At 45.5% G+C, this 18632-nt stretch overlaps 1 gene segment (V, D, J or C); it reads left to right on the top strand.

Annotated features, from left to right (window-relative positions):
* The first annotated feature begins 9670 nt into the window (after positions 1-9670).
* Positions 9671-17700, top strand: LOC145348595 (Ig kappa chain V region Mem5-like). The segment is given in 4 exon segments: positions 9671-9719; positions 9906-10199; positions 11603-11641; positions 17372-17700. Coding segments are annotated over 4 exon segments (711 nt in total).
* Positions 17701-18632: the final 932 nt, after the last annotated feature.

Raw genomic sequence — 18632 nt, 5'->3', positions numbered from 1 at the left:
CATTTGCCAGGTCCTCGCCCACTTGTTCAGCTTATCCAGATCCCTCTGCAGACTTTCCACACCCTCCGCACAATTTGCTTTTCCACTCATCTTTGTGTCATCCGCAAATTTTGTTACCCTACACTCAGCCCCCTCCTCCAGATCATCTATATAAATGGTAAATAGCTGAAGCCCCAGCACCGATCCCTGCGGCACTCCACTAGTCACCAACCGCCAACCAGGATAGCAACCATTGATACCAACTCTCTGCCTCCTATTAGACAACCAATCCTCTATCCACGCTAACGCCTTACCCCCAACTCCATGCACCCTAACCTTCTGAAGCAACCTTTTGTGCAGCACCTTATCAAACGCCTTTTGAAAATCTAAAATCACCACATCCACTGGTTCCCCTCTGTCTACCACACTAGTCACATCCTCATAGAAATCCAATAAATTTGTCAAACACGACTTCCCCTTCACGAAAATCCATATACACCACGTCAACTGCCTTACCCTTATCCCCCTCAGCTTTTCCAAAAACTCGACAGGGTTTGTGAGGCACGACCTACCCTTCACAAAACAGTGTTGACTGTCCCTAATCAATTTATTTCTCTCTAGATGATTATAAATCCTATCCACTGAGCCATCATAAGCTCCCTGGTCATTTATTTCACACACAAACACAGAAAATGTCAGAAAAAATCTCGATGTGGGAATGCCGGCGTTGGACTGGCGTAAACACAGTAAAAAGTCTGACAACACCAGGTTTTAGTCCAACCAATTTATTTGATAATACTCACAAGCTTTCGAGGGGACTGCCTCTCGAGACTGCCTCTCCATTCACCTGACGAAGAGGCAGTCCCCTCGAAAGCTTGTGAGTATTATCAAATAAATCGGTGGGACGAAAACCTGGTGTTGTCAGACTTTTTACAGAAAAAATCTCAGCAGGTTTGACGCATCTGTGGAGGGAGAGAGCAGAGCCAGCGTTTCGAGTCTTGAAGGGGAGCGACTACCCAGGAGATGCCAGAGTGAGGGATAAGGTAATGGTTAAGCTGGAACTGGAACACCCGGGATTTGTGTCAAATTTCAGCATGTGCAGTATTTTGCTTTTATTTGAGACATTAATTGTATTGAATCTTTATTTAACCTGGTGAGTCAATTGAGAACCAATTCTCATTTACAACAACAACCTGACCAAGAGGCGAATGCCGCAGCAACAGAAATGACAAAATACAATTGAGTGAAAGACTAAAAACAGCCCAATACATATTCGCAGTGACAGAGAATTGATAGTTTAGTCAGTACAAGGATCAGTGAACAGAGATTTAACCTTTCAGTGAAAGGTTTCCATGGACAGGATGAGATTCCTATCTGCAGGATTACAGACTGACATTAATCACATCTTCTGCTTACAGATCCCTGACTCCTTTACGGTGACAAACTCTCATCGTGTGGGTCAGACCCTCACTGGTTATGTATTCAGTCCAAGGTGGGACACAATGTTAAACATCGACACTACCCCAGACCCAATGTCTCGGGTTGCAGTGGAGAGAACCCTGACCACAACCAGAAAGTTTCTGGAACAAAACAATCGAACAATCCCAAGGGGAAGGGGGCAGGTGAACCTGGTCACAGGAAAGACTAGGAAACTGGAGGATTCAGTGAGAAATGGAGGGGAGATGGTGAGAATGCAGAATAAATGGAGGGAAGTAGGGAGGGTGACAGCAGCTGGTGAAACTGTTCCAGTTGAATAGTTAGTCTGTGTATTTGGTGTTATCAGAGACTGTTGCTATCCAAAGTGGTACAGATGCTGATTGTAATAACTGGAGGAGACTGGATTTGGAAATTACTAACTAAAGGCTTTATTGATGAGAAGAACTATTTACAATGAAGGGTTTAACAACACAACCACACAGGTCTACTCCCAACAACATCCTGACCCCAACTGAAGCCTCCAATCCCAGGAATGATCGCCCTCACTCCCGATTGGCCCAGGTTCACACCCTCACACTCCATTGGCTCCAGCCTGGTCATGTGGCCTGTGAAGGACTGCCCCTTAAAGGGACCAGGCTCACACACTCCTTCCCCCGTAACATCTTGGACGCCCTGTGATAAAACAAAAAGTACAACAGTTAACACACAGGCAGAGAAACAACAATATTACAGAAGGGACACCAGGGAAAGACAGTTCATAATGTCAGCTGGTCCAGAGATTTCTGGAACCTTGTGGAACACTGCAACTCTATCAGGGGCACTTCAGCAGCCATCGATACAGGATCCACTGATGGGGTGGATGTACTAACCACCTCTGGAGCCAGGACCTGGACGGCCCTTTCCTCTGCCTTACCCACCCAAGAAGAAGTCTGACAACACCAGGTTTAAGTCCAACTGATTTATTTGATAGTAAACTCACAAGCTTTTGAGGTTAAACTCTTCGTCAGGTGAATGGGGATTCAGCCATTCACCTGACGAAGAGTTTAAGCTTGAAAGCTTGTGAGTTTACTATCAAATAAATCAGTTGGACTTAAACCTGGTGTTGTCAGACTTCTTGCTGCATTTACCTCAGTCCAACGCCGGCATCTCCACATCATCACCCACCCAAGCCAGAGGCTGCCTTGGCCTCACCATGGACATGGAATTGTCTTGTTCAGAGGCTGGTGCATACAAACTGGATGTGGGGTCTAATTGCTCATCTCCTGGAACTGGCTCTACTTCCTTGAGTACGTAGCCAACATGCTCCTTAACTCGACAGCCTCGTGTCTCCCCCAAATATGAGACTGGTCCTGTCTTCTCCACAACTCTCCCTGGCACCCAGGCAGGTCCGCCACACAAACTCCATCTCAACATGAGGTTGCTATCATTAAATAATCTGTCCCCTTTCTGAGAGTCACGATACCCTTTCTGAGAGGCTTGCTGAGCCTCCACCCTCCCCGACAAATTTGGGAACATTAAATCTAACCAGGTACACAGGCACCGACCCATTAACAACTCTGCAGGCGTGACCCCGACATGACCCCAGTGATGGTGTGAGGTGTAGTGTTATAGGACAGCAAATAAGTGGCCAATCGCAATGGCAGCGGTCCATGAACCTGCTTCTCATGGAGCCTTGAACATCTGCATGGCTCACTCCACCAACCCATTCGGGGCAGGATGGTCGGGGACTGACCTGACATGACAAATGTCATTAGACTTGACCAAAGTCTGAAATTCATCAGCGTGAATGCTGCTCCGTTGTCTGATAGCAACACTTCAGGAAGACCATGGATCACAACGATCTGCCTCAGTTTATCAATGGTAAATGGAGGCTGTGATGGGTCTCATGAGCTGATCGTCCAGCCACTTGGAATGGGCATCGACTAACACCAGGAACATCTGCCCCAAAAAATGTCCAGCAAAACCTACATGAAGCCGTGACTACAGACAACCCGAATGTTCCCAACGGAGCATGTTCATTGGTGGAGGTAACGCTTGCTGATTCAGACAACTCTCACACGGCCCAACCATTTGTTCAATGTCTCTGTCAATGCCATAACTACTGGGCAACACTTTAGTTCTGCTCTGGCCAGGATGGGCATCATGTAACTCTTGGAGCAGTAGCCATTATACAAGGGGTGATACCATGACACAGACTGCCCCTCCACAGTAGCCCCTTCACAGGGTACCTGGTACCCGCAATGTAAATACAGCTTCATTTGCTCTGCCTTGTCAAAGTGCCACCCGGTCAGTACCATTTCCTTTGCTAACACCAGCTCCCTATCTGTCCACATCTGGATGTGGGCTGCTGAGACAGGCAGAGGCCAAATAACACAGAGCCAATACTATCTCCTGTGGAACAGGCGGTGACGGTGTGGTCTGTGGTAGCAGCAGGCAGCTCAATGCATCTGTATTTGAGATCTATGTTCCCGGCCTATGCAGGAAGGTTTAGCTGTTTGGTGCCAGCAGCAATGCCCATCTCTGCACCCTGGCAGAGGCAATAGGTGGCACTGGCTTAATGTCCTGGAAAAGCCCTAACAATGGCTTATGGTCTGACACAGATGGTGAAATGCCGCCCATAGACATATTGGTGAAATTTTTCACTGTGCGGGTAACTGCCGGGCTTTCTATGTCGATTTGTGAATACACTTTTTCAACGTCTGACGAAGTCCTCAAAGCAAATGAATTTAGCCTCTCCGCCCCATCTGCCAGTCTATGGGATAGAACTGTTCCAACTCCATAGAGCATCATACAGTCACACAGCACAGGAACAGACCCTTCGGCCCACCATGTCTATGCTGACCATCCAATACCAATCAATATTAATCCCATTTTCCTGCCCCCATATTCGAACGCTGGCTAATGAAGGCAAGCATTCCAATTGCCTTCTTCATCGCACTATCTCCCTGTAATGCAACCTTCAGGGATCCATGGACTTGTCCACCAAAGTCCCTTTGTTCTTCAATTCTCCCTCAGGACCTACCGTTCATTGTGTATATCTGACCTTTATTAAATCTCCCAACATGCAGCACCTCACACTTAACAGGATTAAACTCCATGTTTCATTGCTCTGTCCACCTGCCCCATCCCCAAAATGCTCACCCACTGATGCTTCAACAACTTGCCCGGATTCATTCCTGAGGATTAAGTCAAACGCGGGCCATCCCGTGATTATCCACCAAATGACACAAAAAGCTCTCCTGGAATCACTTCAAAAATTCCACCCTGTCTAATCCTTTCACACTGAGGTGATTCTATTAATATTGGTGAGGTTGAAATGCCCGATTACTATAGCCCTATTCCTCTCACACCTCTCTCTGTGATTTGCCTACATATCTGCTCCTCTATCTCCCTCTGAGTGTTGGGTGGGCTGTAGTATAATCCCAGTACAATGATCACCCTTTATATTTCTCAACTCCATCCATATGGCCTCATTTGAAGAGCGTTCCAATACCTCCTCCCTCATTACTTCAGGCTTGGTCTCTTTAATCAATAAAACACTATCCCCTCCTCTCTCACACCGCCCCCCGCCCCCACCCCCATCATGCCTGCAACTTCTATACCCTGGAATGTCGAGATTCCAGTCCTGTCCTTCTTTCAACCGTATCTCAGTGATTACAACAATCTCATATTTCCACGTGCTGACCAACTCTCTAAGTTCATCTGCCTGACCAGACAGGCTCCTTATATTAAAATAGATGCTGTTTAGCCTTCCAATCCTCCCATGTGCCTTATCAAGCCCAAGTCTTCTCTGCCTGCTGGTCTGACTGAGTTTTCCTTCTATATCTGACTGAACCTCACTCCCAACTGTACATCTGCTGTGTGTTCACCCCCCTGCAAAGTACGGAGAGGCGTCAATGATTCCGAATGGTTTGCTCGGATCAAGGTGCATCAGCAATGACGATGATTGTAAAGCTGGTTTGACTTTTACTAAAGTTTCTTTCTTCCTGTCCCCACAATTCCATCGCTGATGTTTGTTTAGAAGCTGGTGTGGGGGGCGGGGGAGGCCAGAGTTGTTGCTGAGTTCAGCAGGAACCTTCCAGTTGAGGAAGCCATGAGGAGGAGACTGGTGATGAGGGAGTGGGGTGTCAGGGCCGGCAAATGGGGGAGGTGGGGACGCAATTGGGAGGCCAGGCTATTGGGGAAGGGAAGGTGGGGATGGGGAAGTCGGGGCCTGTGATCAGGGGAATGGGGGATTAGGTTGGGGAAACCATCGCAAGGCAGGGATGTGGAGGTGCTGATCCAGTCCTCATAGGTGGGATTAACCCCGTCCACTGGTGTAAATCCCTGGCGGATTTTGTGAAACACAAGTGCCAGAAATTCAACTGACTAAGTGCACCCAGAAAACAGCAGGAAAATCTCCCATTTTCCCACCCCAACAGCACATTGTTTTTCGGGAAATTTGCCCCAATCTTTTCAAGAGAGCGATGGACACAATGTACATTGGACATGACCCACTAATAACACTCTGCCTACCTTCAACTCACTGTTTAACCTCCAGCCCACCTTCTGTTCCAATCCAGATGTTTCAGTCCATGAGTCAGATAGGACTATAACACAGGGGCTGGCATTCAGCCCTCACGTCCATACTAACCTGCTTGCTAGAGTCATTCACAATTAACAGCTCAGTTTAATGTGTGTTGTGGGAAAGTGACTGGAATGTTTTATTAGAGACAGAACGAGTGAGAAACGTGAACTGATCAGAAAGAGTCAACATTGCTTTCAATAGAGTCAGACATGTTCAACTAAGCTGCTTATATTTGTTAATGAGCCACTAATGTGCTCGATAAGGGAATGTCTCTGGATATTATTTCTATGCATTTCCAGAAGACATTCGGGTAGGTGCCACACGAGAGGCTGTGAATAAAGTATGGAATTAGAGGAAAGCTTTTGCCATGGATAAGGAATTGGTTCGGAGATAGGAGACAGAGAGTAGGGATAATGTGTGTTATTCCAATCAGCAAGCTGTGAATAGTGATGTCCCCAGGGATCTGTGCTGAAGCCTCAGCTTTTCACTATATTTGTCAATGACTTGGATGAAGGAATAGAGAGTCACATATCCAAGATTACTGAGCACACTAAATTAGGCAGCTTGGAGGAGGTTACAGAGGTAGGGAGGGTGTAGGATAGGGAGGGATTTGAGAGGCAGAATGAGAATGTTAAAATCAGGGCATTGTTGGACCGGGAGTCAGTGTAGGTCAGTGGGAACAGGGGGTGGTGGGTGAACGGGATTTGGTGTGAGTTCAGATCCGGGCAGCAGAGTTCTGGGTGAGTTGATGATTACGGAGGGTGGTAGGTGTGAGGTCGGCCAGGACAGTATTGGAATAGTAACGTTCAGAGGGCAACAAAGACATGGACGAGATTTTCAGCAGAAGATGATGTGAGGCAGGGGGATTCAGGAGATGTTACCGAGGTGGAAATAGGTGTTCTGAGTGATGGAGTGGATGATGTGGTGGGAAACTCATCTCAGGGTCAAATAGGACACCATGGCTGTGGACTGTGTGGTTCAGTGTCAGACACTCCAAAGGGGGAGGGATGGAGTTTGTATCGGGAGATGAAGACCATGGCTTTGATCTTCCCAATGTGTTTCCCAGTGAGCCTGGCTCCTCAGTCCTGACTGCTCTGAGCTGCTGTTCTTTTCACTGATTGGACAGTTATTGTTAGAGATTCAGACCACAGCACAAATCCCCAGTGTCAAAAATAACTGCAAAGACTGTCAGATCGGAAGATTGAAACGTAACCAACAGAGGAAGTGAAAGAAGGAGCTCAGAGCAGTTGGATGTTTGTTACTGAGACGGGAGAAAATGGTGAAGATATGGTGATGTGTGGGTAAGATAGACTATGGGTAACATATTAGCATTGATAGAGGATTGGTTAGCTCACAGAAACAAGGGAGAGGGGATAAATGATTGTTTTGGGGTTTTGAAGCTGTAATTAGTGGAGTTCTGGAACAATCAGTGCTGGGACCCCAACGATTCACAATCCATATCAATGACTTGGATGAAGGGAATGAATGGAACTAATGTCCCAGTGACACTAAGATAGGTGGGAAAAGTAAGTTATTAACAGCAGGTAGAGAGTCTGCAAACAGATAGGGACAGGGGAAGTGAGTGGCTAAACATTCGCAGTACAACCTGGGTAAATGTGAAGGTGTCCACTTTGGCAGGAAGAATAGAAAAGCAGTAAACTATTGAAATGGAGAGAGATTGTACAACTCGGTGCTACAGAGGGATCTGGCTGTCCTGGGACATCAATCACAACAAGTTAGTCTGCAGCTCCAGCAAGTGATTAGGAAGACAAATGGAATGTTGGTGTTTATTACAAGGAGAATGGAATATAAAAATAGGGAAGTTTTACTGCAGCTGTACAGGGTCTCGGTGAAACCACATCTGGAATACTGTGTACAGTTTAGGTCTCCTTATTTGGAAAAGGATATCATTGTACTAGAAGCAGTTCAGAGAAGATTCACCTGACACATTCCTGGGGTGAGGGGTTATCCTATGAAGAAAAGTTGGACAGGGTGGGCCTGAACCCATTGGAGTTTCGAAGAATGAGAGGTGATCTTATTGAAACATATCAGATTGTGAGGGGACTGACAGAGTGGATACCAGGAGGATGGTGCCTCTTCTGGGGCAGAGTGAGATGAGAATACAGAGGAACAAAGAGAATGAGCGATGTGCCATTGGGATCGATGCTGGGTCCATTGTTATTTGTCATTTATATTCATGATTTGGATGAGAATATAGGAAGTATGGTTAATATGTTTGTGGGTGACACCAAGATTGGTGGCATATTGGACAGTGATGAAAGCATCTCCAATTGCAACCGGAATTGGACCAGTGGGCTGATGAATGACAACTGGAGTTTAATTGAGATATATGCAAGGTGATGTATTTTGGGAGATTGAACCAGGGCAGGATTTACTCGGTTAATGGTAGGGCACTGGGGAGAGTTACAGAACAAAAAATCTAGGGGTACATGTTCATAACTCCTTGAAAGTGGAGTCACAGGTGGACAGAGTGGTGAAGAAGGCATTCGGCATGCTTGGTTTCATTGGTCAGAACATTAAATACTGGAATCGGGACGTCTTGTTGAAGTTGTACAAGTCAATGGTAAGGCCACACTTGGAATACTGTGTACAATTCTGGTCACCTTGTTATGGAAAGGATATTATTAAACTAGAAAGAGTGCAGAAAAGACTAGGATGCTAACGAGACTTGATTGTTTGCGTTATCAGGAGAGGCTGAATCAACTGGGACTTTTTTGTCTGGAGCATAGAAGGCTGAGGGGTGACCTTATAGAGGTCTATAAATCAACTAGATAATTTATATCTTTTCTCAAAGGTAGGGGATTCCAAAACGAGAAGACATAGGTTTAAGGCGAGAAGGGAGAGATACAGAAGTGTCCAAATGGGCAATTTTTTCACACAGAGGTGGAACAAGCTGCCAGAGGTAGTAATAGAGGCGGGTACAATTTTGTCTTTTTAAAAGTATTTAGGCAGTTTCATGGGTAAGGTGGGTATAGACGGATATGGGCCAAATGCAGCAATTGGGGTTAGGGCTTTAAAAAAAGGGCAGCATGAACAAGTTGGGCTGAAGGGCCTGTTTCCTTGCTGGAAACCTCTATGACTCTATGAGATAAAGTGAGGGAGAAACTGAGAGGAATAGAGGGAGGGAGAATGAGAAGAGAGAAAGAAAGAGTGAATGAGAGGGTAAACAAAGAGTGTGAGACAGGAAGGACAAGAAAGGGAGACAGTGAGAGTGTGATGGACAGAAACATAGACTAATGAAGAGTTACTCAGAGAGTGAAAGAGACAGCAATTGAGGGAGTGATATCAATAGAGTGATGGAGACAGAGACTGAGGGACAGATGTTGAGAGAGAAAGACTGAGAATGAGACTGAGGGACAAATATTGTGAGAGAGAGAGAGACAGCGAGTGAGGGAGAGATATCGAGAGAGTGAGAGACAGAGACTGAGGGACAGAGTCTGACCCTCAGTCTCTGTCCCTCCGACTCTGACACTGAAACTCTGTCCCTCAGCCTCTCAGGAGAGAGAAGAAGAGGAAGTGAAAGGTGCTGACGTGGTTTCTCTGGGTCAGACCATTTACAAACTGAGGAACAGGCAGTGAGACTCTCACAGGCTGCAGCTTTATAAAGCAGAGCCCAGTGAAGGGAGAGTTTATCAGTAACCAGGCACAGGGACACGAGCACACACCATGATTTCAGCCATCCAGCTGCTCTGGCCTCTGGCATTCTGCATCGCAGGTACAAATCTCTCTCCTTCCACCTTGAATATTTCCCTGCTCTCCATTTCAATCCAATTCTCCTGACTTGTGATTGAAGGGAAAATGCTGAAAGGAGAGGAACAGTCAGTGTCTCCAACAATATCTCATTGTACAGCCTCTTTCTGTGACAGTTCTTACTTCACTACGTTTCTCTATTACCCCTCAGGTATCAGTGGAGAAATCATCGTGACCCAGACTCCCCCGGTGCTGTCAGTGAGCCTGGGCCAGACCGCCACCATCACCTGTACGACCAGTCAATCTGTTAGCGAACACATGCATTGGTACCAACAGCGAGAAGGACAGAAACCGGCTCTGCTGATCTATGAGGCATCAACTCGATTCACAGGAGTATCCGACCGATTCACCGGCAGTGGATCTGGGACAAGATTCACCCTGACAATCAGCAACGTTCAGAATGAGGATGTCGCTGATTATTACTGTCAGCAAGGTTCCAGCGGGAGTGACACAGTGATACAGAGCCTGACAAAAACCCCAATACACACAGCACCACCTCCTGTACTGACACATCCCACAGTTTTATATAATATATAATAATGGACACACAGTCCCACCTCCTGTACTGACACATCCCACAGTTTTACATAATATATAATAATGGACACACAGTCCCACCTCCTGTACTGACACATCCCACAGTTTTATATAATATATAATAATGGACACACAGTCCCACCTCCTGTACTGACACATCCCACAGTTTTATATAATATATAATAATGGACACACAGTCCTACCTCCTGTACTGACACATCCCACAGTTTTATATTATATATAATAATGGACACACAGCACCACCTCCTGTACTGACACATCCCACAGTTTTATATAATATATAATAATGGACACACAGCACCACCTCCTGTACTGACACATCCCACAGTTTTATATCATATATAATAATGGACACACAGTCCCACCTCCTGTGCTGACACATCCCACAGTTTTATATAATATATAATAATGGACACACAGCACCACCTCCTGTACTGACACATCCCACAGTTTTATATAATATATAATAATGGACACACAGCACCACCTCCTGTACTGACACATCCCACAGTTTTATATAATATATAATAATGGACACACAGTCCCACCTCCTGTGCTGACACATCCCACAGTTTTATATAATATATAATAATGGACACACAGCACCACCTCCTGTACTGACACATCCCACAGTTTTATATAATATATAATAATGGACACACAGTCCCACCTCCTGTACTGACACATCCCACAGTTTTATATCATATATAATAATGGACACACAGTCCCACCTCCTGTACTGACACATCCCACAGTTTTATATCATATATAATAATGGACACACAGTCCCACCTCCTGTACTGACACATCCCACAGTTTTATATAATATATAATAATGGACACACAGTCCCACCTCCTGTACTGACACATCCCACAGTTTTATATAATATATAATAATGGACACACAGTCCCACCTCCTGTACTGACACATCCCACAGTTTTATATAATATTTAATAAACACAAGAAAGGAAACTGGACAAATTATTTACACTGTCCACTACACACTCCAGTCCCTGTGGTGTCCACCGCTCGCTGAAGGCCTCGAGTTTCCCTCTTACTCTCCATGTCCACATATGAAGAGCAGCTGAAAGATTTATCATCTCAAATTAGAATTCTCAACTCTGCCAACAAAACACAGAGATATTGAGAGAAACAGAGAGAGAAACAGAGAGAGAGAAAGAGTGAGAGAGAAAGAATGAGAGAAAAAGATGAAAAAGAGAGAAAAAGTGAGTGAGTGAGTGAGTCAGAGACAGAGGTTTTTGTACAGCTCCTCCACTGGAAGCTGTCAGTGTGCCGTATGATCGGTAAAGGAACCAAACTCAGACTGAGTAAGTAAAGCCCAATCCTCCGTTATTAACCCTTTCAATGCTGAAACTTTCTCAAACACAAATACTGAATAGTTGAAGGTGTTAGTGAGGAAGCTGCAGTCAATGAAATGGTTGATTGAAGAACACTGTGTAGAACAGGGAGTCCAGCTGTATTTCTTTCCTTCCATTCCCCCCTTTAAGCAGCAAGATATAAGTAAGCAGCTTTTACCCACCGTGTGGAGGAGATCTGGACGTTTGCAGACTGTGTTCACATTCCTGCAGCATGGAGTGAAATCACTCTCTAGACTCCTGTCAGTCTCAGTGTGACACACACAGGCAGAGTTTGATGTGAAGTTGAACTCTCTGTTTCACTCTCTGATATAACTGATCACAGCAGCAGCACAGTCAGACACCGAGGTGCCACCTGCCCCAGCTTTCACTCTGCTCTCTCCACTCCCTGCTTATCTCTTGCTGAAGTTCTGATGACAAACAGCCACAGCAGGGCTCACAATCCAGTGGCTTCAGTGTTCCAGGCTTTTGGGGAGACTCTCTGTTACTTTCTCTTTGGGATGGGTTCAATCCAATATTTATCCTGGATCCAACATCACTGAAAATGCTGATTGTTCTCATTGCTGTGTGTGGGATCTTGCTGTGTACATGTTGTGACCAGTCCTCAGACAGGCTCCCTCATTTGTTAACATCCTGAACCGGATCCCAATTTTGTTTTGCTCCTGGGTGAGGAGTAATCAGCTGGAATCCCGCCCTCGATTGGTCACAACAGGGTTCATTTCAAATGGATCCCTTCACCCATGGAAACCTTACACAGTCCATGTAGTTTTTTATTAGCCATTGAATCCCTACAGTGCAGGAGGAGGCTATTCAGTCCATTGACAGAATTATGAGAGACAGAGATAGGGTAGATATGAGGAAACTTTTCCCCTTAATCACAGAGGCAGCAGATTTTGAGAGACGTGAGGGAAATCTTTTCACCTGATTCTCCAAAAGAGCTTCTTACCCAGGCTCCCTGTAACCCTGCGCATTTACCATTGCTAACCCACCTAAAGAACACACTCGGGGTAATTTAGCATGGCCAATCCATCTAACCTGCAGAGCTTTGGAATGGGGGAGGAAACTGGAGCACCCCGAAAAATGTCTCAACTCACATTCTGTCACCCCAGCACCAGTACACACAGCTCAGGGATACAGTTGGAATTTTAACCCATTTCCCTGTTGTTTCCTGAAATGTAACAAACAAACATGTCTTTCACCCATAATCAGTTTACTTTGAATTCAGACCATTTCCACATTCTGGGATATAACTCAACAGGAGATGGGTTTTGGATTCAGCTGGGATGTGACAATCAGTCTCCATTGTCTCCGTAACCACAGGAGATTAAAGTTTCTATTTTCTGTTTGAAGAAGTCCCTGACACCTTTCAGGTGTGATATTCCATCGACTCTCACGTCCTTCAAAATCTGCTGCCTCTGTGATCAAGGGGAAAAGTTTCCTCATATCTACCCGATCTCTGTCCCTCGTAATTCTGTCTTTCTGCAGTTATACAGGGCCTTGGTGAGACCACACTGGGAATAATGTGTACGGTTTTGCTCTCCTTATCTGAGGAAGGATATTTTTGGGAGAGAGGGAGTGCAGCAAATGTTTACTGGAATGATTTCTACGATAAGGGGATTGATGTAGGAGGGGAGATTGAGTTGGTTAAGATTATTTTTTTTAAAAGTTTATTTATTAGTCATAAATAGGCTTACATTCACACTGCAATGAAGTCACGGAGAAAATCCCTGCGTCGCCACATTCCGGCGCCTCTTCGGGTATTCTGAGGGAGAATTTAGCTTGGCCTAACCTGCACACCTTTTGGACTGTGGGAGGAAACCGGAGCACCTGGAGGAAACCTACGCAGGCATGGGGAGAATGTGCAAACTCCACACAGACAGTGACCCAAGCTGGGAATTGAACCTGGGTCCCTGGCACTGTGAGGCAGCAGTGCTAGCCACTGTGTCACCGTGCTGCCCCCACTGCAGCTCAGAAGAATGAGGGGGGATCACATAAAAACCTATAAAATTCCAACAGGACTCGTCAGGAGAGATACAGGAAGCATGTTCCCAATGCTGGGAGCGTCCAGTTTGAGGCATCATAGTCTGAGAATATGGGGGATACCTTTTAGGATTGAGGTCAGGAGGAATTCCTTCACCCAGTGAGGGGTAAACCTGTGGAATTCACTATCACAGAAAGCAGTTCAGGCTAAAATATTGTACATTTTCAAGAAGGAGTGAGATTTAGCTTTTGGGGTGAATAGGATGAAAGAATTTGGTGGGGAAGACAGGATCTGACTCCTGATTGGATGATCAGCCATGATCATGATGAAGAGTGGAACAGGCTCAAAGGGCCAAATGGCCTATTCCTGTTCCTATTTTCTGTGATTCTATGCAGACCAGCATTTATCACCCATCCCTAATTGCCCTGGTGAAGATGGTGCTGAGGTGGTGGAATAAGTTCTACTCCAATGAGTATCGGCCCAACTTGCTCAAGCTTTCCTCATAAGACAATCCCTTACTCGGTGGAATCAGCCGAGTGAACCATCTCTGAACTCTTTCCAATTCTCCTATATCTTTCCTTAAGTAAGGAGACCCTGAGTGTCCACAATATTCTAAGTGTGATTTTCCCAATGTGCTGTAGCAAAACATCCCTCCTTTTATACTCATCCTCATTGGAATAAAGAGCAACATTCCATTCGTCTTCCTAATTTCTTGCTGTTCCTGGATGCAAAGACACCCAGATCACTCGATAGAATCTCTCCAGTTTACTAGTATTCTGCTCTATCCTCCTGCCCAAGTGGACAACCTCACATTTTCCCACATTATTCTCCATCTGTCAATGTTTTCCCACTCACTGAACCTATCACTATTCCTTTTCAGACTCTCTATCCTCCTCACAACTTGCATTTCTACTTTTCATTTTATCATCAGCAAGTTTTGTGACATTACTCTCATTCCCTTCATCCAGCTCATTAATATAGATTGTAGAGTTAAATCCCAAACAACAGCCATCTTCCTTTGTGCCGGGTATAACTCCAACCAGTGGGGAGTTTTCTCCTGATTCCCATCGGCTCCAGTTTTGTGAGGGCTCCTTGATGCCACATTTGCTCAAATGCTGCCTTGATGTTAAGGGCAGTCTCTCTCACCTCACCTCTGGAGTTCAGCTCTTTTCTCTATGTTTGAACCAAGGCTGTAATGAGGTCAGGAGCTGAGTGATCCTGGAGAAACACAAACTGAGTGTCAGTGAGCAGATTATTGCTGAGTAAGTGCTGCTTGGTATCACTCTGGATATGTTCAGATCACATTGCTGATGATCGAGAGTAGACTGATGGGGTGGTTATTGTGCGGATGGATTTGTCCTGTTTTTGTGCACAGTTCATAACCGGGTAATTTATCACAATGTTGGGTTGATGCCAGTGTTGTAGATGTACTGGAACAGCTTGGCTGGGGACATGGGAAGTTCTGGAGCACAAGTCTTCAGGACCTCCGGAGGAGGTCGAGATGGACCATCCACTCGGAACTTCTGGCTGAAGATTGCTGCAAATGCTTCAGCCTTATCTTTTGTACTGATGTGCTGGGTTCCTCCATCATTGAGGATGGGGATATTTGTGGTGCCTCCTCCTCCAGTGAGTTGTTTAATTGTCCACCACCATTCACGGCTGGATGTGACAGGACTGCAGAGCTTAGATCTGATCCATTGGTTGTGGGATGGTTTAACTCTGTCTATCACTTGCTGCTTCTGCTGTTTGGTACACAGTCTCTGTGTTGTAGCTTCACCAGGTTAACACCTCATTTTTCAGTCTGTCTGTTGTTGCTCCTGCCATGTCCTCCTGCACTCTTCATTGAACTGAAAGCAGCAGAGAATCCACAGAAACACACTGATGTTTGTCTGATGTGTCTGTGTGTTTATTAGTTATCTGAGCAGATAGCAAGAGTTTCAGCAGCAACAAAGATGTTTCGCTACTTCACCTCCCACTTTCCCCATCCACTTCCAAAATCCTTATGGGGAAAGGGCCAGCACCTGTCACATCCCCCCTCTAAACTACAGGCCTCCCATCTTTCAGATGAGACAATCTGGTATCTGCCCTCTCAGGGGGTGTAAAAGATCCCATGGTTCTATTGGAAGAAGAGCAGGGGAGTTCACCCCGGTGAACTGGTCAATATTCATCCCTCAATCAACATCACTACAAATCTGCTTATCTGTTCTTTCTTACTCTGCCTGCTGGGATCTAGCTGTGCACAATGAGCTGTAAGACATATTGGGACATTCTGAGGTGCTGACAGGTGCTATAGAAATGTAATTCTGTCTTTGAGGTTGGAGATTCCTGATCCTGATTCTCACCCATTCTCCACACACTCGCACCCTCCAGAGCTCATGGGGTCATTCGGAGCAGTGACCCAATCTGACCCCTGGACACTGAGACTAATTCTAGCCTCACCCTTGACCTCAGCCCAGTGCTGGGCAGTAAGGTTTGAAATGAAATCTAGAAGCTTCTACACCAGCCAATGGGAATCCTGTGTGAAGTGTGTTGATCCAAGTCTGCTCCAATGTTCTGGGATAAAGTTCTCCTGATCTGTGTGTGATCTGAGGTTTGTTGATGCTCAACCTGTTTCCCCCAGACAGACTGAGCAATAGTTCCAGCTTCCTGACTGGTTAACATTCTGTTAAAGGGACACTGTGTCTTTAAATACTCTCACTATTAGCCATTTCAGTGCTGAATTTGTAGTAATCTTCTTTACAAATGTTTCAGTAACATTATAAAATGATTTAACCAGCTTCAAATCAAACCTTTACCCTCAGACACTGAACTAATTTGAAATTGAATGTGCCACTTTCCCTTGGATTCCATCAGCTTTTAATTTTAAAAAGCATTATCCATCCTCCAGTCCACCCACACCACACCTGTAGCCAGAGAGGATTTGAAAATAATGGTCAGAGTCTCTGTTATTTCATCCCTTGCTTCACTTCGCATCCTGGGATACATTTCACCCGGGCCTGGGAATTTCTCCATTTTAAAAGATGATAAACACATTAATATCTCCGTGCTCACTATCATTATCCCATTAATTAGTTCACAATCCCTCCCCTCCTGAACTACACGTCAACTTTGTCCATCCCACTTGTGATATTTGATGTAAATTATTCATGAAGAACCACCGATATGTCTTCTCTCTCCACAGACAAGTTAACTTTTTGCTCTCGAATTCGCCCTATTTAATCCTTAGTTACTCTGTTTGCAATGTCCCACGCTATTGCTTGATGAACAGATATGTCCTGAACTCTATCTCCAGCTCGGATATCCTCCCACTGCTCTGACACTGATTTACCTTCAAGTTGCTGTTTCCTTTCCATTTTGGCAAATTCCAGTTTGGTGAAATTGGCCTTTTCCCAATTTAAAACGTTTACTCTTGATCGATCTTTCCCCTTTTCCGTAGCTACTCTAAATCTATTATGGTCATTATTACCCAAATGCTCTCTCACTGATATACCTTCCACATGCCCAGTTTCATTCTCTAAAACTGCTAAAACTGCCCCTTCTCTTGTTGGGATTGTTCCGTACTGGTTAAAAAAGTTCCCCCGGAATGGATTTTCAGAATTCTGCAACATTGAAACATTGACACTGATTTGATCCCAGTTAATATTCGGGATGTTGAAAGCCTGAAAATGGCAGTGATTAAAATTCCTTCTCTTCTCTTCCAGCCCGTGAGAATTCACAACCCACGCTGACCCTGCTGCCCCCCTCCCCGGAGGAGGTCAAGACCAAGGGCACTGCCACCCTGGTGTGCCTTGCTGATCACTTCTATCCCGATGAGCTGGAGGTGAAGTGGAAGAAGGATGGTGCAGCCATTTCCAATGGGGTTCAGACCAGCAACTACCTGCGAGCTTCGGACAACACCTACAGCGTCAGCAGCCTGCTGACCCTCTCTGGCTCCGACTGGGAGTCCAACGCTCGCTTCTCCTGTGCCCTCACCCACGTGAGCCTCTCCTCTCCCCTCAGCAAGAGTGTCAGGAGTTCAGAATGTGCCTAGAGTGTTAGAGACAGTCCACAGAGGAGACACAACTTGGAGTAGAACAGGGGTGAGCTGGGAGGACAAAGGTCATTGTCAGCATTGAATTACAACTCTCTTCCTTCTGGGGACTGAGTCTGAGACACTTCCGAGGGTCAGGGGTTAAAGAACATTGTTGGGATATTGTAGAGGGAGCTTTACTCTGTATTAACCCCATGCTTTTCCTTTACTGGGAGTGTTTGATGGGGACAGTGTGGACTTGTGATAACAAGTGAAACCTCTCGAAGATGCTGAACGCTGTCAGCTGTACAGAAATAATGTGACCCTCTGAAGTATCTGCTTCAGTAAACCAGACCTCCTTCCTGCTCACCCTGCAGTTACAATTGAAGCTTTAGTCACTGTTTAAAGGGACAGGATTCTCATGTTATTGAGAAAATCTCCACAAGTGTTTTAATAAACCTCCATTCTCCCTGTGAATTTCTCCAGCTTCCTCTGGCTGGGCTGTTTATTCAAGTCTTTTTTCTGTCGATGTCAATGTGTAAAAGGTAATAAACATTAAGAATATTCAGTATATGTCTGGTGAGTGCTTTGGAAATGTCCCACCTCCCCATCAGCTGATTGGCTGCATTTCACCAAGTGATTGTCCTGATTGGTTGTTTGGCCTGTCAATCAATGACACAGTGAGCAGCCTCACAACACCAGGTTAAAGTCCAACAGGTTTATTTGGTAGCACAAGCCACTCGCTTTCGGAGCGCTGACCCTTCATCAGGTGAGTGGGAATTCTGTTCACAAACAGGGCGTTTAAAGACACAAACTCAATTTACAATTTTGTCTTTAAATGCCCTGTTTGTGAACAGAATTCCCACTCCCCTGATGAAGGGTCAGCGCTCCGAAAGCGAGTGGCTTGTGCTACCAAATAAACCTGTTAGACTTTAACCGGATGGTGTGAGACT

The sequence above is a fragment of the Carcharhinus amblyrhynchos genome, chromosome 9, assembly GCF_965287045.1.
Source record: "Carcharhinus amblyrhynchos chromosome 9, sCarAmb.v2.hapA, whole genome shotgun sequence".
NCBI lineage: Eukaryota > Metazoa > Chordata > Chondrichthyes > Carcharhiniformes > Carcharhinidae > Carcharhinus > Carcharhinus amblyrhynchos.
Note: the sequence above shows the minus strand (reverse complement) of the source record. Positions and strands in the feature narration are given on the sequence as shown.